At 40.7% G+C, this 21,751-nt stretch overlaps 1 protein-coding gene and 1 pseudogene across 1 annotated transcript in view; one reads left to right on the top strand and one right to left on the bottom strand.

Moving 5' to 3' along the window:
• Window positions 1-21,751, top strand: part of pappa2 (pappalysin 2) — an 87,850-nt gene that overhangs the window by 2,610 nt on the left and 63,489 nt on the right. Inside the window, exons 2-4 of the mRNA XM_005936989.3 lie at window positions 12,544-12,776; window positions 13,186-13,413; window positions 13,520-14,115. Coding sequence (XP_005937051.1) covers window positions 12,544-12,776; window positions 13,186-13,413; window positions 13,520-14,115 — 1,057 coding nt within the window. The remainder of the gene's footprint in view (window positions 1-12,543; window positions 12,777-13,185; window positions 13,414-13,519; window positions 14,116-21,751) is intronic.
• On the bottom strand, window positions 4,223-5,585 carry LOC121815341 (annotated as a pseudogene).

Here is a 21,751-nt window from a genome sequence, read left to right as displayed (position 1 = left end):
CAAAGTCGTCCCGTATTCAGTAAGTGAAAATAAAATAAACAATAAAAGGTGAATCAAATGGACCATTACGGCAAGGCTGGGATGGTCAGTTTGGTAAAGTAAATCCGTTGGGCATCTTTCTTTGCCTTTAGACAACAATTCTGATGGCAAAAGAGCCAAACGGGACAGGCCAAAAAAAAAAAAAAAAAAAAAAAAAAAAGAAAGGGAGCATGCATGGCAAAACATAGCCGACAGAGTCAATGCGTGAGTGTTAATTTAAACATTGATCTAGGGATTTCCACCCATTTAACACGTTATTTATTATATTTTATTTTTTATTTTATACATTTTATTTTGTGATGTGATGTGAGCGCAGGTGCAACCCAACAGGCCCCAAACGTTCCTGGCAGCAAGTAAAAATGAAATATAAAAATATAGTCCAAACAGGTAAGGTGTAATTGTATTATGAGCCATAGTGCTTGGTCTGTTTGTCCGATGTAAATCAATTGCAGTTAGAGGCTACATTAATTTTCTTTCTGTAAGCACTTATTGAAATTATCTGAGCACATTACAAGTACATATTTGCTTACTCTGTATGCTCAAATGTGACCCGTTATAGCCAACAGAAAAAAAAGCGGAGGCCCGAAAAACAGGTGGGGGTCCTCCACCACCACCACTCACAGAGGCTGAGCAGTTGGCTTCCACATTTGTGATAATGGGAACACCACAAACGAGTACAGGAGACGTTTCAGTGCAACTGTAACATTCCTGACTGCCCGACAGACGGTAGCCTTGGAAACGTGCTCAGCGTCACCAATATTATACAGAAAGCTCCCGTTTGCAAAAAACCGAGTGTTCCCCGGTCATAGACCCACAAGATTTATCAAAGAGGGATTCCACAAAATTGCAGGTAGCAGGATGAACAAAACTCAATTCATGATGTGGTGATACTTGAACTACTACTTAAATTTTACATTTATTCTCACGGTTCCCAGGCGTGATTGGCTGTATAGATGGCACTCACATTCCAATCATTGCTCCTTCAGTAAATGAAGGAGACTATGTGAACAGGAAGTCTTTCCACAGCATTAATGTGCAGGTACATAGTTCCCTGTAGCATTTCAAACTAACAAATTATTTCATTATAGTAATGGATGCTAATTTGTGTTCTCTGCACTGTGAAGATCATATGTGATGCTGCCAACATTATCACAAATGTGGAAGCCAAGTGGCCAGGCTCTGTGAGTGGTGGTGGTGGAGGACCCCCACCTGTTTTTCGGGCCTCCGCTTTTTTTCTGTTGGCTATAACGGGTCACATTTGAGCATACAGAGTAAGCAAATATGTACTTGTAATGTGCTCAGATAATTTCAATAAGTGCTTACAGAAAGAAAATTAATGTAGCCTCTAACTGCAATTGATTTACATCGGACAAACAGACCAAGCACTATGGCTCATAATACAATTACACCTTACCTGTTTGGACTATATTTTTATATTTCATTTTTACTTGCTGCCAGGAACGTTTGGGGCCTGTTGGGTTGCACCTGCGCTCACATCACATCACAAAATAAAATGTATAAAATAAAAAATAAAATATAATAAAATAACGTGTTAAATGGGTGGAAATCCCTAGATCAATGTTTAAATTAACACTCACGCATTGACTCTGTCGGCTATGTTTTGCCATGCATGCTCCCTTTCTTTTGCAGCTGAGGCTGTGTTACTTTTTTTCCGCAAAATTTGCATGTTATCGGCATATGCTGCCATCAGAATTTCGGCCTCAAGCGCTGTAAAATACATTGACCGCGCCTTCTTTCCCTCCGTCTCCATGGTGACTCGCTTAATCTGTGCTCCACTAATCAGGTCTGTGAAGGTTCTCAGTCATCCAGGTCATCGTAGTCAAAGGAGCTTGCAAAGAAAAGCGTCTGGACTTCTTTAAGTTGCTTGAAGACGTTTCACCTCTCATCCGAGAAGCTTCTTCAGTTCTAAGGTCAAATGGTGGAGAGTCCCAGATATAAACCTAGTGGGAGTATCCCCCCACAGAGGGACAAAAGGACCCCCTGATGATCCTCTAATCGCCTGAGCCAAGGTGTGAAACTGGGTGTGGGTCCCAATCAGCCAGAGTTTCGGGTGTTCATTGTGAAACCTGGCCCCACCTTATCATGCGAATTCCTGAGATCAGATGGCCCAGGATGTGAGTGGGCGTTCACTTCAAATGACTTAAAGAAGTCCAGACGCTTTCTGTGACTCGCTTAATCTGTGCTCCACTAATCAGGGCTTTATGTATCCTCGTGCGCGCGCTTAACTTGGGGTTAAAGCAACTCCGCGTTGATTGAACTACTTGTTATCAGCCTTTCTGAAACCGAATATTCCGAGTTGGACAGTTCGGGGTTACTCAACCCTGAGTATCGTTTTTCACTCTGAGTTTTCTAAACCGGCTTCCTGAAATAGGGCCCTGGCCAAGAAACATGTCTATCCTCCACAATATATGTCATGGTTCTGGGTCCGTTGGACCCAGCAATTGAGTTTATTATGTTTTGGTTTACTTTGGCATCATGGATTATTCTTTATGTTTCTCTGGTACTTTGTGTTTCAGTTATCTTGGTGTTTTGGATTGTTTTCTCATTCTCTTGTTGTGATGATGATGATGTTTATTATTAGAGTTTCATGTTTCTGTTTATCCATGTTTTAGGAATTGTGGTTTCATGTATTATTTTCTGTTCGTGCCTTTTAGTAATGTTTCCTGTTTTATTGTGAAAGCCGTTGTCTTAGGTTAGTGTGTGCAGCTTTGTTCCCCCCTGTCTCGTTAGCCCTGATCTCTCCCAGCTGTGTCTCCCTCCTGTTTCCCATTCCCTCATTACTACCCTGTGTATATAAGCCCTGTGTTTTCCCATGCTCGGTGTCGCGTCGTACCATCAGATTATGCCTGTGTGTTTTTTGGTCTCAGTGTTCAGTCCTCACTTCATGTTTTGTTTTCTTGCCAGCAATAAAGCTGAGGTTTTTGAGTTGCATTCCGTTTTCCGAGTCCTGCATTTGGATCCTCATCTCTGCCTGCCCGCACACAGAGCCCTGACAATATACAGGCCTGTATCATTTAGTGTCTGTATTTAAATGTATAAATGATCAAGTGTGATCAAACTTTTCATATGAAATATAAAATTAAATGTCAAACATTAAGTATTTAATTTTTGTTACATTTTAAAAGTTCAAACCTCAAACACATTAAGTTTACAGTCATATATGATCAAGAAAATCAACAATCTTCACATTTCAGAAACTGGAAGCAGCTTTAAATGTGACTAAAATAATGATAAAACAATCAATTCTCTAATCATTGACTAACTGATGAATCACTGCAGCTCCAATATATTGTTGCATTTGACAACCCACTACAGCAACTACAGAATAAAACGCACTAACCAGACTGATGACAGATTTCAAACATGCTGAATATGAAGAGTAGTATCATTTAAACTCACATGATTATCAGCCATAAGAACAAATTCAGATTTATATTGATGTAAGGTATATAAATGTAAGTACAGTTTGAATCAGTGCAATATTATTTTCACACATCAATGGACCACTGAACTTCTCAGCTTCTAAAATGTAAAGCCTCATTTAGAAACTACACAAGTACATATAATGGTCAGGGATCAACATGAACCTGTCTTCTCTATTTGACTTTAATCAACTCTGCAGTGCTCCATCCATAAAGCCAAAGTCCAGCATAGAGCGGCTGAGTGAATGTGGTCTGGACTCTGTGGAGGAGAGTCATGGTTTCAGAGACGCTGTAGAAAGACAGAATACCTGCTCTGTGATCCAGGTACACTCCTACTCTGGAGGACCGAGGACCTGAGAGGACAGTTTGGACTTGTTGTGCAAAATTTATAACTGTTTGTACAATATAATGCCCAAGATTTGTCATTGTTTCCAAATACACATTCATCAGCCCGTCCTGCTCTGCTGATATTCTTGTATGCGACTGCTACACGACTCTCCCTCTCCACTCCACCTCCCAGTAACAACGTCCAGTCAGACTCTCTCTACTCAGGACCTGAATACACAGTGAATCTGTCTGGATGATCAGAATAAGACTGTTGTTGTTTCATAAATGTTACTTTTCTGTTCCCCTCAGATAATAACAGATGTGTGTTTGCTGTGTTTGGATCCAGTGTGATTTCATGTGAATATTTTAAGAATCCAGCTCTGGTCTTTGGCTCTGCTGGTGACAGTAAAACATCCCTTCAGTGACTGTCAGTGAGATGTTTGTCCATTCCTCTCTCAGAATGTCCTGTAGTTTATCTCTGGTCTCTGACACAGCTGCTGTCACATCCTCAAAGTAGCTCAGAGGACGAATATTGATGCTGGATGAGTGTGTAGACTCACTGAGTGCTGACAGTGAGGGGTAGTTGTGTAGAAACTGGTTGTGATCCTCTGTGTGTGAGAGCTGCTCCAGCTCGCCGTCTTTCCTCTTCAGCTCAGCGATCTCCTGCTCCAGCTTCTCCTGAAGCTCTTTGACTCGACTCACTTCAGTTTCCTGCTGGGATCTGACCTGCTGCTTCACATCAGAGCTTCTTTTCTGGAGGAGACGGATCAGCTCAGTGAACATCTTCTCACTGTCCTCCACTGCTTTATCAGCAGAGCCATTGATGGCCTCCACCTCCTGTTGAAGCAGCTTCACATCTTTCTCTCGCTCCTGGATTCTCTGCTGGATGTTTAGTCGTCTCACCTCGAGCTCCTTCTGCTTCTCAGTCCTTTCTGCTGCAGCTGGGACTGTTTCATGGCCTTTATGTTCATCCATCAAGTGCAGAGATAACAGATACTCTGCTGATCAGTACGACAGAAAATCTTCATCACCTCATCATGACGAGAGCAGATGTTCTCCTGGAGCTTCTTGGAGGGGGCCACCAGCTTGTGTTTCTTTAATGGAGCTGCATCATAGTGAGGTTGGAGGTGTTTCTCACAGTAAGAGGCCAGACAGACTAAACAGGACTTGATGGCTTTCAGCTTCCTCCCAGTGCAGACATCACAGGCCACATCTTCAGGTCCAGCATAGCAGTGATCAGCTGGAGCAGCTTGGAGTCCAGTCTTCTTCAGCTGCTCCACTAAAGCTGCTAACATGGTTTTTCTCCAGGACAGGCCTCGGTGTGAAAGTCTTCCTGCACTGAGGGCAGCTGTGGATTCCCTTCCTGTCCTCTTCATCCCAGAAACTTTTAATACAGTTCCTGCAGTAGCTGTGTCCACAGGTGTAGTCACCGGATCCTTCAGTAGATCCAAACAGATGGAACAAGAGAAGGTTTCTCGGTCCAGCTGAACTCCTTTCTGCGCCATTTCTCCTCTCAGTGTCAGTGACTGTGTGAGTTTCTCTTCCTTATAACTGAAACTAGTCTGAGCTCTGATCTCAACAACATGTTTCTGCAGTGAATGGAGCCTGTCAGCTCTTACACGTCACCACATGTTGGTTACACCCATCTTCAAAGTGCAGATCTGAAGGGGAGGGAACGAGGAAACACGTGGACAGAGAGGAGGTGCTGTGTTTAAGAGCAGGAAGAAGAGGGAGGGTTATCAGGCTGTGCTTCACTCCAGGAAGAGGAGCAGTTTGAGAGCGATACTGTGTGTTTAACCTTTTTATTTACTGCTCACATCAACTTTTAAGCTTGTTAACACTTTCTTCTATATAAATAAACTTCAGTTTAGAAATGTCAGAGTTCTCACTGAAGTTAACAAACAGTCCTTCAGTTTCAGTCAATGCAGGAGGATAATGATCCTAAACATACAGATAAGGCAGCCACTGACATGATGCTTATGTTGCATTTAAGTTTATGTTCATTTCAGTTGTTTCTCTCCCTCAAACACCATCAGAGGTGAGAGGGTGCAGCAGGTGTAGTAGTTGGTATATGAGGCAGTAAACAAATTAAAGGTTTTCAAACACATTCATCTCCACAAAAATGTGATAAATGTTTGACAGGAATAAAAAGAAACTCTGATCCTTCTTTAAAAGTATTTTTCTGTTATTACGGTCGAGTTGATCACACAAAATCATCTTGAGCAGGGACGTGGCTAAATACAGGTATGTGAGAACCAGTCAATATTAAGGTCTCCAGTGACTGACTGCAGCTTTGTACATGTGACCTGGAGATACTGGATATTAGAACTTGGTGGTCTGTACAGCAGCTCACTAGTACAGGTTTCACAGGAGGAAGCTGGACCTGTAACCACAGAACTTCCAGTTGGATCAACAGTCACAGCAAGAATCAGCATCTGCACATTTATCATCAAGAGCAGCAGGGGGCGCTGTTACACACAGAGGCAGGTTCTCTCCCAAATGTGTCCAGAACAAGAGCTGAGCAGCTTTTTCTGTGAGTCAAAGTATTTCTAACAAACTACAGCAGATCACAGAGCCTGTGTCAGCTCAGCTATCAGAATCAAACAGTGAAGCTGACCTGTGTAAGTCAGCAGGTCAGACAGTATGTTAACGAGGGGGAATCTACAAAGCAGTAATGAACTTTTCATAAACCACATTTAATACAAATCTATGATACGTCCATAAGTCTGCACCGTCTGAAACCTCCTCACATTTCAGCCCTCATTTCTCATCATATTGTAATCTACAGTTATTTATGGTTCAGTGAGTTTTGCTTGGAGTTTCCAGCTTCTGAGAGCATTATTTACATCACTGAAGTATTTATGATTCCCCTGGTATAAAAAAGCTTCACAGTAAAATCTCATCTTTGTAACATTCACACTGAAACATGTTTACTATACTGCATGATAAAGACAGCTGAACACGACGTCCCCAGAAACATGTTTTATTATCAGAAACAGACAAAAAGAATCAGCTTTCCTGACCTACAGTTTGATGGTTCAAAAGCACGAAGGACAAAAAATGTAAAGAATTGAAATGTAAGAAATCTGTCCTCTCCTCATCCTTCCCACAACCCTCAGGGTGACCTTCATTTTCTTTGCTCTCTTCACCTTCATCATCCTCTTCATCGTCTTCTTGCTCACTGTCTGCACACACACATCCACACACACACACACACACACACACACACACACACACACACACACACACAGTTATTAAGTGTGAGCCTGTGTAAATAAAAAGGTTTTAAGTTTGTTTTTGAATGTAGACACGGCTTTAATCAGCCTCAGGTCAGCTTGTTCCAAATAACTCATAGATTTAATTCTGGGAACAGCTAAAAGATCGGCACCTGATGATGAGACTGAGAAAGCCAAACCAATCAAAGGGTTCCAAAGTTAATTCTATGTTGAACTGGAGCCAATGAAATGATTTCAACACTGGAGTATTGTGTTCAAAATGCTGTGTACATATAAGGACTGCTGCATTCTGAGGAAGTTGAAGTCATCCTACTGATAATTTGGATAATCCTGCAAATACAGGGTGACAGCTTCATAAGACCTGCATGGAGCAATTTCTCAGTCAGTTTTGAGACTTTTTGAAGTGGTAGAAAGCTCTGGTGACCTTTTTAATAATGATCAAAACTGAGGTCACTGAGAAAGGTGATAAATATGTAATATAAATATGTCTCTGACTGAAAGTGGTCTAATGGGGATAAATAAAACTATTTCAGTTATTGTGTAAAAGTATTGTTTTGCCGTACATTAAGTATTTATGACCTTCAGCTGGCCATCTGAGATGAACATCAGCAAGGTTCTCCTCCACTGCACTCGTGGTGTCACAGCTTTACAAAACTATCTTCAACTAATACACAAATTCAGTAACTACACTGTAAACACAATGAAGCAAACATAGAACAACTCAGCACTACAGAACACATGTATTATTTTAGTTAATGTCTATATTAAAAAATAGGCTTCCCTGACACGCCCCACTCGATAAGCTAAAACAGTGATGGAGATCTTGTTTTTCTTCTTCTTCTTTTGGCTGTCTCCTTTCATTCTCTTCTCCTCCAGTCAAATCACTCGACCTGAGATCTCCCTCTGATGTACTCATCTCTAATGCTTTCCCTCCTGGTCAATACCAATAAAATATCTTAACATCTTCAAATGTGCAACCTCCTGTTCTATCATGTCTTTTTGTTAGTGCCACTGTCTCCAAGTCATACCACATAGCAGATCTTCCTACCATACTGTAAAACGTCCCTTTCACTTTTGCTCCTATTGTTTTGTCACACATAACCCTTGACACTGAGCACAGATGAACTCCAAAAACACAGTTCAGTGCTATCATAAATCCCTTCCCTTCATAACCTCAGGGCGATTGTTGCTTTCTTTGAAAGGAGGAAAATAGCATTCTTCTGGTGCACTCATTTAGGCTAGTGTGTCAAAATGTGCAACATAAGAAACTAAGCAAACAAAATATTTTAATATGAATACATTTCTGATCAGATTGTATCATTTGCTCATTGTCACTACTATTTTCTCAAGCTTATCCTTGGGTTGTACTAACAATAATTACAACCAGAAAAATGGAAGCTTAATAGAATTATCTTATGAATGAGTGAAGCTTGTTTTGAATACATACCCCAAACTAGACCGTGGAAGTTTTAGGGTCTAGTTACATCCCTGCTGACAACAATAATGAGTGTGATTGGACATAATTGGACACTGACAGCAATTATCATTGCTGCCACCGGATGCTGACGAAGATAATGTGACAGGATCATTTCCATTTCTGAAGAATAGGCTATTATAAAGAGGACGATGAATATATTGATAGCTGGTATTGATAACTGTGTGATGAGTGATGACACTCGACACAGCCTCTTGGAAGAATTTTACAATTACAATGTAAACCAGGAAGCAAATGTTGCTTTCAAGATTGTTAGATTGTAGCCTTAAAATGTTATATGCTAAGCTAAAAATTCCACAAAAATCTATGCAGAGCAACTCACCTGGTTAAATACGGCTTACGTTAACTTGCTGCACCATTTTGTGCTAAAAATTGACATTACAAGAAAGTGCAGGCCAGCCTGACGCGGTGTAGTTTAACGTCAGTTTATAAAAGATTGTACAAAGTCTTGAACGACTTCTCACTTCTTTATATTTTGCCAGACTTTCTTGTTATTTTTTTAAATCGTCTTGAGCAGTAGTTCTCCCGTTGTTCTAAAAGTCTTTCAAAGTTCTTCTTTGAACATTGGCTTGTTTTCAGTCCAGTCCTTGTACCTGACCATTTTCGGGGAAATGTTTTTTTGCTTGTTAAGTCAATTAATTGTGACCTATGAATCATTCAAATATTCTGCATGCCTGAAATGTTTAGCCATGCCTGTCACAACTATATAACTTTAATTGAATATAAAAAGTTACAAAGATAACAGTTTAACAAGTATAAAATAGTGATTCCCAAACTTGACAGCATGGTGTGCAGTGTGTCCTTAAAAAAATCAGAGGAAACGGGACGCATAAAAAATGATGCACAAACTGGACTGAAGATTACAACAGGTGTTATACACTGATGAATCCAGATTTCAAATTTTTGGTTCAAATTGTCGTCAATAAGTACAAAACAGAGAAAAACAACAGTGAGTGTCTACAGCCAACAGTAAAACAGTGTCATGGTTTGGGGCTGCATTAGAGCCAGTGGTGTTGGGTATCTTTGATGGAACTATGAATGTAGCAAGTCATGGTCAGATTGTGATTCGGCATACACTACCATCTGGAAAGCGGTTGATTGATAACGGCTTAATTTTTTTAGCATGACCATGATCCCAAATACACTGCCAGTAAAAGTAAAAGCATACCTGAAAGAAGAAGAAGACCTGTGGGCCGACCTTCAGTGAGACTGGGGAACCTGAAGGTTACTAAAAGGAATTATACAAAACGTTCAGGCTGTGTCGCAGAATAATGGTGGTCATATCAAATACTGATTTTTGATTTTCTTTGCTTTCTATAATGCGTTCCCATGAATGCTTTGCTCATGTTTCAATAAATCACTGCATCCAAACACTGCAAAATATAAACAAAAGATGTTGGTTCTAGATTTTTCCACAGCGTTGTATCTCTTCAGTGCAACACATCGACACTTTGGACACAAAGTCACAGCGTTTGCTTTTTCCCTTTTTGTTTTTAATTACAATTAATTTTAGTTGGTTTTCATCAATTTAATGAAATAACACTGAAACTTTGAAAAACTGAAAATAAACTCCTTTCAAGATCGGTTACCATCAATACGCAGTTATCGTGACACCCCTAAAGCTAAAGTGAGTTATAACATTAAAAGATTGGTTTAACCAGGTAAATTCTAATTCAGGACATAGAATCTGTGATTTCACTCAGCTTCTCATCAAGAGTTAGCTTCCCTGTGGATTTCCACTGATTGTAAGTGCCAGCTGTAGACACACTGATTCCTACACAACCTGCATTGTTTTGCAGGCTCTTCTCGTGAAGACAAACATGGCTATTTTTCTAATAGTGAGAATGTTGCATTTGAAAAGCTGCACACTTGACAGAACAACACATACATCAAGCAAATTGAAGAGGATTAAAGCACTATGGTGTAGCACTGCAGCTGTCCAGATAGTGAGGGAGACCACAAACTGTTATGTCCGCTCACATTTACTCTGATCAAAGATCCGACTCCATTACTCAACTTCTCTTTCCCCTCATTGCTTCCTTATGTGAGGGCGGCATTTTGTGGCATGGGCCTTTCTCTTTGTAGTGTCCAGAAGGAATTTGACCAATTCAGTAAAAAACAAACTCCTATTGTTTCTGCTAGACATGACATTGACATTGGTTTGACTTCTAATGGTCACTGATGATCTTTTAAATCTGTTTGCACATTTCAACTCTTTGTTCTTGTGTGACTGTATGCGTTGCAGAATGCTGTAAACAGTCCAGTCCCGAGTGGGCTGCTGGACAAATGATGATGCCCTTAGTACATTTGACAAGCCCTACATTAATATATAATACAGATAATAAGATGTATTATTGCATGATTCCATGCATGTTGCACAACATATACAGCAATAGTACTAAAGTTAAAAAAAATTCAACACTGTATAAAATATTCATCAATGATAGAGTGACACGTGAAATTCTCTAAATGTTAGTAATGTTTTTAAAGTCTTTGATAAAAGTCTTAAATTATTCAAGTTTCATTTTCTTGTTACTTTAGTGTCATATGTTTTGATTTCAATGTTAGATTGGATCATGTATCCTACTCTGCTATATGTAGCATTTTTAAAGCTGAACTCTAACAGTGAATCAAATGATTGAGTAATTCAATAGAGTTGTATGGCAGCAGTAGTAGTGAGCTGCAAAAAAGTCATCAACAGTGTCTCACTGCTCTGCCTGCAGGGCATAATTCAGCCCACTGTTTGGGTTTCCTGGCCTGGATATTTCACTGTCCTCAGTAACCTTGTTAGAGGAAGTTTTTTAATAGTATCTCTGATACTGTACACTACCTGCCCAACAAGCACACAGCAGACAGAAGAGGTCAGCAGTTTGATAGATGGAGCATTTAGAATCAAGGATACAAAGTATTTCCCTTTAAAATTGCTGCATAGGGACATTTCTGTCCTTGCTAGTTTGCAGCAACAAAATAAGTTGGTTAAAATAATTATCTTGTGCTTAGTCCAACACCAGTTGCCTGTTGTTTCAAAGATGTCAGTTGAGTAATGCGAACTGCTTATATGGAGCAGCGGTGCGTGTTCTTTACGTTCTGCACAGACAAGTTTAGCCACACATTGTTAGTGCCGTCTTGTGCTGCACATTTCAGTTGTATTTAAAATTTAATGCAGATGCAGAATTTTTATGATCAATGTTTAAATCAGTTTGCTACCAGGAGTTGATCTCAAATTGTTTGTAAATATGTTTGACTGTACAAATCCACAGTATATCAGTGTTACACTGCCAGCTGCTTCTGCTTCCCTCCAAAGGCCAAAATAGCTGCAGAGTTAAAATATTGATTCAGTGCAATAATTAAGCTGAACGCGCATCGCCACATTGAAGATGCTTGTTGATTGGTCGTCCTGAAACATTGCGGTGTAATGCAAGTGAAATACCATTTTGAAGTTACCACACTAAGCTACAAATCTATCTATCTAAGTCTTACCTCAACTACTGAATTACATGCTTAGCCATGAAACTGGCTCAACTCCATGAGGATGTTTTTCCCTTTTAGATACACAAGTAAGCCTACACACACACACACACACACACACACACACACACACACACACACACACACACACACAGAATTGAGGAGGGTGAGGGGGTTCCCTGACCCTTCTCTGTCCTAGTATTTGACATCTGGGGAGCAGATGTGCGTCTGTGTGTGTCTGTTGCAACAGCAGATGGAAACATCAGGGCCTTGCCTTTGCTTAGTGAAATACCTCCGTCCTTCTTCCCCTCTCTGTTCTGTCCTGCTGTTTCTGGCTCTGTCTACTCTCTCTGTCTTACTAACTGTGTCTCAGCCTCTATGCACTGCTCTCTCTCTTTTAGTCTCTCCTCCTGTAATCATAGGAGTATAATCACTTGGAAAGGTTGCTTGTTGGCGTGATTGTTCAATTTCTCAAGGGTGCTGACTCTTTGTAAATTGTGAATATTCATTTTTTTCCACCACTTTTCTCCCCTAGGTGTCTTTGACAACTGTTCCCACTCACTAAGTGAGAAGGGTTGGTCAGTAGGCATTCGCACTGTGGAAACTGCTGGCACCAGAGATGCACGCTTCTACTTCACACTTCGTACAGACCGAGCTGTGAAATCCACCACTGTCCACAGCCACCAGCGGTACCAAGCCAATGTCTGGACTCACCTGATGGCCGCTTACAATGGTCATAACATGACTTTGTATGTTGATGGAGCTAAGGTGTGTGATTGAGTTTGGTCATTTACCAGAGATACAAATCAATGGTCCATTTCATGATGTTTTCCAGGCATTTCACCCATGGCTATATATCATATTTACCAGCTCTATTACAATATCCTCTTAGGGATTGTTTTTGCTTTTTGTCAGATTATAGGGCACCCAATTAATATGCTGGCAATAGAAGTTATTGCCAATGAGAGCATCCATGGTGCAGAGTGACTATATTACATGCCAACCAAATGGAAAGCTTCTTAAAAAGCTAACTGCCACAGCACTCTAATGCTGTAACATTTGGATGACTTACTGCTTATATGTTCTTTTAAAAAAGAATAATTAGGCAATTAATCTTAAAGTATATTCAGAACATGATAAAATGAAGAAAAAACATCGCTAATTTTTTCCCTCTTAGGTAGGAGAAAGCAGCCACCAGTCAGGGAATCTCTACAGCCCCTTCATGAAGGCCTGCAGAACCCTCTTTCTTGGCAGCAATCAGTCCGATCAGGGGCAAAGCTTTAGAGGCCACGTAGGAGGTGTGGTCTTGTGGGGCTATGCCCGCTCCCATGCGGACTTGCTCAAACGGCCACTCCAAATTGACATGAGTGAGCCGGTGCTGGCGATGTGGGCTGACTTTACTAATGTGAGTGGTCATTTCAAATTTCTACACTGTTAGTTGTTGATTTGTGTTCTTCCAATTGTCTTAATCTTAGCGAAAATTCATTTAGTATTGCTTTTCTGCCTTTTAGGTGGAACAGCTATGGACTCCATTCAAAGACCATCATCCAACCATCATCACCAGTCCTGTCCCTGAGCCAGAACTTGTCTCCTCCTTCTCGCCACCACCCTGTGGCCTTACACCCTGTGACAATATAGATATCATCTCTGGATACAACGACAACTGGCAGCTCCGAACACCCAAGCGAATTCGCTACCGGATTGTCAACCTCTCCAATGATGATGGTGGAAACCCCACGGTGACCGAGGCCCAAATTCAGCTCCAGCACCAGGCTCTGACTCAGGCCTTCCGCCCTTACAACATTACTCTGGATCTGAGTGTCTACACAGTGAAAAACTCTAGCCTCCGGGAGAGATTCATCCTCAGCAACTGCCGTATTGCAAAGATTGGGAACCGCCAGTGTGACCCAGAATGTGACCATCCGAGGACGGGTCATGATGGAGGGGACTGCCTCAGGTTGGGGCCCTGTTACAGCTGGAAGAGGCAGGATGGGGTTTGTAACATGGGGTGCAACAGTATACACTACGACTATGATGATGGAGACTGCTGTGACCCAGATGTTACAGATGTGCTCAAGACCTGTTTTGATCCTGACTCTCCTGACAGGTAAGGTTGTTGAACAAATGTTATCTACTAAAATGGCTCTCTATGTAGAAAACGTACTTGTAGGAGTGAGACGTGTTGTATAAAGCTCTGTGAGTCCTCACATAGAGTAGAAAAGTACTATGAGAACAAGTCCATTTAATATAATCTAAAATGCAACCTAACCCTACTCCTGTACTGTATTTTTAACTTTAAAGGCCTTCCTTTAAGGCCCCCCCCCCAAAAAAAAAACTAACAGAAGATTTTTAATCTGAAATATTTTTGAACCAGGTGTTGTGTAGCTTTTACGAGAACAATGGCCATTCAATTTTAGACTGTGCAAAGCGTTAAGCAGGAATATGTAAAAGGCTACATTGTTGAGGAGACATAGCATAGAAAGTAGGAGGATTACATTTTAAGCCAGTAAAGGCAAGATATTATTCCAGAGAGAAGATTTCTATGGGCATGAATGGGCACTAGTAAGAGTACCTCTCCCTGTGAGGCAGTGAAGTGTCCCTATTTCGCATGCTGCAGTACTTCAGCAGGCAGTGCAGTCAGTAGCTCATAATATGGCATGAACAAATTGGGACTCTCACTTTCCCCAGTGGTCTTAGAGGGAGCTCTGTGGAGTAGAAATGGTGGGTTAAGTGGCCAAAGTACACACTTATTTTTGCTAAACAACACGAGCGGCAGCCCACTGCCTTCCATTTGGTCTGACAGTCGGGCTCACGCAGCGTTCTAAATAGCTCGCACGAAGTCTCCCCATGAGGTCGTCGGCCGAAGTTCTTAAAGGACTTAAAATCCAAATTTCAACCACAAGCTTCACACTGAGCCACTGGGAAACAGAACATGGGAACCAAAACTGCTTTTTAAACCATGAGATTTAGCTTCTGATGTCTTGAGCTGACAGAGTGTGACAGCTTAACACAAGGATGAATAAATGTTTTTTCAAACATTTTTTCCCCATGATATATTTCCATTTCTTTATTTTTTTTAGTGTAATGGACCTTTCTTTACCACTGTGGAAGTTAAGTAACTAAGTAGAGTTCCCTCTAAAAGCCTCTGTTGGTGTAATCATTATATTCTGCTCTCAGTGTAAAGCAGTTTTACATACAAATGGGATATTTATGTAGTATGACAACATTCGTATGGATTACATTCAGTAGATCAGCAAAAAACACTGAAGTAATGGTCAATAAAAAGTCAGTTTTAAATATTACTGTTACAAGTCACTTTGCTATTTCTATGGTTTTTCAGGGAGTGTCTTGCTGTAGCTACAAACTGTGGTGCTACCCACTGCTGCTAGTTCATAACCATCTCACAGACATGTGCATCTACTTTCAATGCCATTGATATTTATTTAGACTTTTTCTCTCCAACTGATTTTTCCGTGTTACATTCAATAGTAACTTCTTCCAAACCATCAACGTGTCTATTAGACCCATTCCTTGTTTTGAGCTAATTAAAGGCCAATCTTCAACCTTCCTGTTATCTCAAAAACCCTTGAAACACTAGTGGTAAAGGAGCTAATTGATCATCTGCAGAGGAATGGATTGTCTGAGGGTGTCACTCAATTTTCAGAATTCGTCACAGTACAGAAACAGCATTAGTGAAGGTTACAAGTGACAATGCTTCTGTGTCCTGCTAGACTCCACTGCAGTGTTTGGTACTGTTGACCATAATATTTTATCTCAGAGTTAGAGCATGCCAGGCATTAAAAGTAGAGTGCTGCAGTAATTTTAATCATATCTATCTAATAGACTCTATCTATCTAATAAATAGGGAGTCTTGTACATGATTCACTTAGCTTGCATTATTAGAAGGCATAGCATACATTTTCATTACCATGCAGAAAACCCCAGCTTTCTGTACACACACACACACACACACACACTGAGCCGGGATAAGATATAAGAGGTTTCTTCCTTTTAAAAGGGAGTTTTTCCTTCCCACTGTTGCCAAGTTGTTGGTGTTTAGCTTACAATCTAAAGTTCCTTGAGGCAACTGCTGTTGTGTTTTGGCACTAATTACACTACCAGTCAAAAGTTTGGACACACCTTCTCATTTAATGGACTTGTCTTTATTTTAATACCTTCGACGTTGTTGATCCATACTGAATACATCAAATATATGAACCAAGATAAATGGAATTATGTAGCAAAGAAAAATTTGATAAATAACTCTAAGTATGTCTTATATTTTAGATTCTTGCCGCCCTTTGCTTTGTTGACAGCTCTGCAAACCCTTGGCCTTCTCTCAGTGAGCTTAATAATGTAGTCACCTGAGATGGTTGTCACTTCACAGGTGTGCCTGTCAGGCTTCATTTGTGGAATTTCTTGCCTTCAAATGGTGTTGGGACCATCAGTTGTGTTGTGCAGAAGTCAGGTTGGTACACAGCTGACATCCTTTTTTGTCAACTGTTAGAGTTCATATTATGGCAAGAACCAATCAGCTAAGTAAAGAGTAATGGCAGTCCATCATTACGTTAAGAACTGAAGGTCAGTCAGTCCGGAAAATTGTTAAAACTTTGAACGTGTCCACAAGTGCAGACGCAAAAACCATCAAGTGCTATGACAAAACTGGCTCACATGAGGACGCCCCAGGAAAGGAAGACCAAGAGTCACCTCTGCTTAGACCAGTGGAAATCTGTGCTTTGGTCTAATGAGTCCAAATTAGAGATCTTTGGTTCCACCTCATCCCAACACCATCGAGATGGTTTGGGATGAGGTGGACCGCAGAGTAAAGGCAAAAACGCAAACAAGTGCTCAGCATCTCTGGGAACTTCCTCAAGACAAAAAAACCATTTCAGGTGACAACCTCATAAGGCTCATCGAGAGAAGACCAAGAGTGTGCAAAGCAGTAATCAAAGCAAAGGGCGGCTATTTTGAAGAATTAAATATAAAACATGTTTTGAACTATTTCACATATTTTTTTTTACTACATAATTACATATGTGTTCATTCATAGTTTTGATGCCTTCAGTGAAAATCTACAATGTAAAATAGTCATGAAAATAAAGTTGTGTCCAAACTTTTCACTGGTATAAAATTGAATTGAAGTGAACTCCCATTTTAGCCCCAGGGGCATTGGTCATGTGTTATTCCTGGAATCTTTAATTTCTGGCTTTTTGTTCTTTGTCCTGAAGAAGTGTCAGTAAACTAACTGGCAATGAAATCTGGGGTATAGACACCAGGGAAGTCTGAACTTTCCTTAATATAAAAACAGTGCCTGTGAGCAAGGTGATTAACCTTCAGCATTTTCAGTGGCCAATAGAAGAAGATATGTTTAACTGGACAGCTCCCAGTGGCCAAGAGATGGAGACTGTAACCGTACTGTGCAGCCAGCAGGTGTGCATATTTGCATCTGTACGAATGTGCAACATCCTGTCGCTGGAAAAGGACATAAGGTTAAATGTTAAAGTTCAGTAGAAGCAAAAAAGAAAAAAGCTGGGTTGCGTGCGTGTGGTCTCATTGCTTGGCCATATGGAGGAAGCCCTTTGGGTGTGTCAAAAGTAGATGTAAATTTATGGTGTCCCGTCATGAGCTTGCTGGGATAGACTCACAGAGGCAGAGGGGAAAAAATGAGGTTGGTAGTTGTAATGGTCAAATGTTCCCTATCGAAGCCTGAGCTTTCTACCCTGCAGAGAGGAGATAGACTCTAATGAAGAACTGGACAGCAGAGACCACTCCACTCGGTTGTTTTGCACCAACACAGTTTTATTCAGAGGTCTGGTCCTTGGCCTTAGTTATATAAAAAAACTCTTTGAGTTATTCTAGATTTAATATGACCATATTTATACTTAAATAAATTAACTGGGCAATTACAACATGTTTGATTTTAATATATCTTTTAAAATTATGGATCTGGATTTGTGTTTTGTTTTTTTGTTTGCTTTCCTAAAGAAATCTTCTGCAGTTTAGATAATGAAAGCAAAACTCACCAGTCATGGTATGTGTGTAATTCAGTGCATCAAGTTTACTTTTGCAGGGACTATTGCTAACATTTCTGTCTATAAGCTTCTGTCCCTCCAGTAAAAACAACATGGACAGCCAATACACAGGCGACCAGGGTGTCATAAAAACTGGTCTCAGCACAGTAACAGTAATGTAGGTCTTTTAGAAAGGTCCTGACCTCAGCATGCTGAAAATCCTTGTGTGTGAGTGGGAGCATGTGTGTGTGCATCTGTGTACCTGGATCCCAATTCAAGCTTTCTCAGGCAGGAGAGAGAATTAATGCGAGGATGACATTTTGCTGGCATTTGCAGAACACTGAAGCATTTTTATGTTTGGGATCTGGGTTTTTGATATCCCTTCACTGCAGCCCCCTCACCCCCACCCCTCTCTCTCTGAGCTGTTGGCCAGGTATTCAGATTTTGGGACCCTATATGAGTGCAGCTGCTGCTGGCCAGTACAAGGCCTGAGGTTTTTGAAGCCAGCTGCTGTCACGACACAAATTTGTGGTCAAGAGCCAGTTCTAGAGCAATAGCCAGGTACGCTGGAGATTCTGGCATCGCAAAAAAGGAAAGTGAGTGCAAAAGGGGAAAAATGGAGAGAGAAAGGCAAGGATGGCGGGAGTGATGGGGTGGCGGGGGACATCATGTATATTTACGCTAAGACAAATGTCCTGGATTAGCTAACAGTCTTTGGTTAGTTAATCCTGGCCAGAGCCCTTATGTGCAAGAGTTCCAGGCAGCTCCTCTGAAACATCCGTCACAGCCTCGTTCATGCTTAACATGCGTGTGAATTCTGTGCGTGACATGACGTTAGGTCAAGTTTAAATGTGCTTGTGTTTTATTCACTAGTAAAAGTATAAATATTTCTTAGAGCAGCAGTTCTACATGTGAATGACATTGATTCAGTGCTGTCTCTCAGCTCAGTTAAGCTAAGCTGTCACAAGCCTTATGCATTTCTCTGCTAGTCAACTTAGGCCAGAGCATGCAAACTCGCCAGTTTGCTACGTTTTTAGTTTCTGTTAGTACACCCACCAAGCTTTCAATTCTTACAGGGGAGGCTAACTGTCAAAATGGATGATTTTAGGTAGTGCTACATATAAAAGGAAGCTTTCAGTTCTAGAAACTAGAAAATAGTCGTATGCTGAAATAGTTTAGCCATAAGATGGACATAGCCGATAGTCCCAGAGTCCTATTCAGCTCTGCAGTTGTTGTCTATACACTGCTTGAAAATAACCAAACCAAAAAACACTTTTGAATCAGAGTGTAACATCAAGTATCAGAGAGCGTTGTTAATCAGTTTCAGCTGCTCTGGTGTTAATGAAATGAACAACATGTGCGCTAGTGGGGCAACAATGAAACAACCCCTAAAACAGAAATGGCTTCACAGGCGGTGGCCACTTTATTCCAGTAGAAAAATCCAATAGAGTCCTCTGGGGCATTCTGTCTCGGTCCATCTGACACAAACAGGTTCTAACTGAAACTGTCCAGGAGCTTTGTGATGCTGTGGTCCAGATCTGGGTGGAGATCCCCCAGGACACCATCCGTCATCTCTTTAGAAGCATGTCCCAGTGTTGTCAGGCATGCGGGGGCCTTGCAAACTACTGAGTACTATTTTGAGTTTCTGTAATGAAATTTCAGCAAAGTGGACTAGCCTGCCGCATCTTTTTTTCATTTTGATTTTCAGGGTGTCTTTGAATAACATCATTTTCATTTTTTGTCAAACAATGTGGCATCTTTTCATACTGAAAACATTACCCAGTCCATATCCGGATAGATATCAGCAGGATTATTCAAAGTGTTTCTGCTTTGACCTGGTGACCGACCGGACAGCTTTCCATATGACTGATTACAACCTGGGCTGTTTCATGCATGTGCAACACATGTGTGGAAATAGTCTTATATACACTCACAGCCACACACCAGTTGTTAGCTTGGAAAATCCTCACTGCGAATGAAGTTTGCAAAAGTAAACTGTGGGGAACCACAACAAAAATGTTTGTTACAGCAAAATGAATCAGACATTAATCACCCTGCTGAATATGTATGTGTAAAATATGTAAAGAAGCTAACAGTGTCACAGTGGCTAAAGCTAAAGCTATCCAGAGCTCAGAGCCAGACACAAGCTAGCATCCTCGGTATGAGCCTCTGTTGGAGCTAAACATCAAATAAGTTCCTGGAAAATTGTTTGAAGAAGTGACACATCAGAATCAGTCAGAATACTTTAATAATCCCTTTATGTTAATTATGTGGGTTACAGTTGCTCCAAGACAATAACAGTGACAGACTAAACGAATTAAATAATACAATAAGTTTACAAAATATGAGAAATAGCTCCAATATACTTACAACTAGCTCAATTTAGATGTCAAGAATATTACAGAGGTGAAATATGTATGACTGACATTTAACCCCACCTGGGGTTAAAAATATGCTGGAAAATGATGTACGTACCTGACATTTGTTTTGCTATCTAAATGTTTTGCACCGTCTTTTGTCTGGTGAGGTAAAATATGTAAGGTGTGCACAGCAACTCTGTTCAGACTTACTGCAATTTGGTACGATATTATAAAGACATTGTGAAGTTTATGAACTTCTTGACAACTGGGATAGGCTGCACCTCCTTTGTTTGTGTACACTGTCAGTCATAGGTCTTAAAAGGAAAACTAGAATTAGCAAAAAAAAGGGAAATGAGTAACTGCATGTACTTTTTATTGACCTTAGTTAAAAGACAAAATTGTTGAAAGGCAAGCGAGGTGCACAGTAAAGTGCGCAACATGGTAAAATGTTTGCCTGCTGCTGCCGTGACATTTTCACAGTCTGTCTTCTGGTTCAAAGTAACTGACTTGTCAACAGTAATATTTTGAATGGATGCACATCTACAGCTTTACATGGTAACTGCGCTGGTGCTGACTCTGCTGTTGACTCATGCTGCGCTTGACTTAGCCGCAAATGTTGTCAATGCATAACCGGGGTTTTCATTTCAATCATGTAGAGCCATTTATTATTTGCCAGGTTGGCTGTAGTCTTCCACTGAGGCATCCTCTGAGTCTGAGAAGTTGAAGAGTCAACTCTTTAGTGATCAACTTTCTGTCACTTGTAATTGCATTGCCCTGGGGGTGATGAATACTGCACGCAGCCTCAACTGAACTCTGCTTCAGTAATGTAGTGTGAGGAGGGTTTCCCTGAAGCATCTTAAATCTTAAACCCTATTTAGTCAGGCAAAGTGCCCGAGGAAACACATTCTTATTTACTGTACAACACATGCACTGAAGGAGGGATTGCATTAAGAGTACTTGCCAGATGTATGGTTCTTGGCTGCTGAGCAACTTTGGACCAGTTTGAAGTGCCTTACTTAATGGTGCATTGGCAGTGGCGTGTGAGAGGATGGGGATTACTGTTTTCTCATTTCATCCATCTAGATTTATCCCAGCTGAAAGCTGATGTCTTACAGTCACAAGCTCACCTGTCTATCCTTCAGGTTCTTGGAACAATGTAAGGAGCACTAAGCCAAACCTCAATCCTTTAATGAGCAAATATATAATGATATTTCTAATGCTTTTTAACCTTTTACTATTAATAAATGTAAACCTGCTTCTGAGCCTAATCAAAAGCATAAACTTTGTTTGACAAACTTACGAGAAGTAAAACACGAGAATTCAAATGAAGTAAATTTAGATTATGGCTTAGAATTCTTCAACAAAGTAAGCC

Source organism: Haplochromis burtoni, unplaced genomic scaffold, assembly GCF_018398535.1.
Source record: "Haplochromis burtoni strain Fernald_Lab_line unplaced genomic scaffold, NCSU_Asbu1 Contig_185, whole genome shotgun sequence".
Lineage (NCBI taxonomy): Eukaryota > Metazoa > Chordata > Actinopteri > Cichliformes > Cichlidae > Haplochromis > Haplochromis burtoni.
This window is presented reverse-complemented; position numbering and strand designations above follow the sequence as displayed.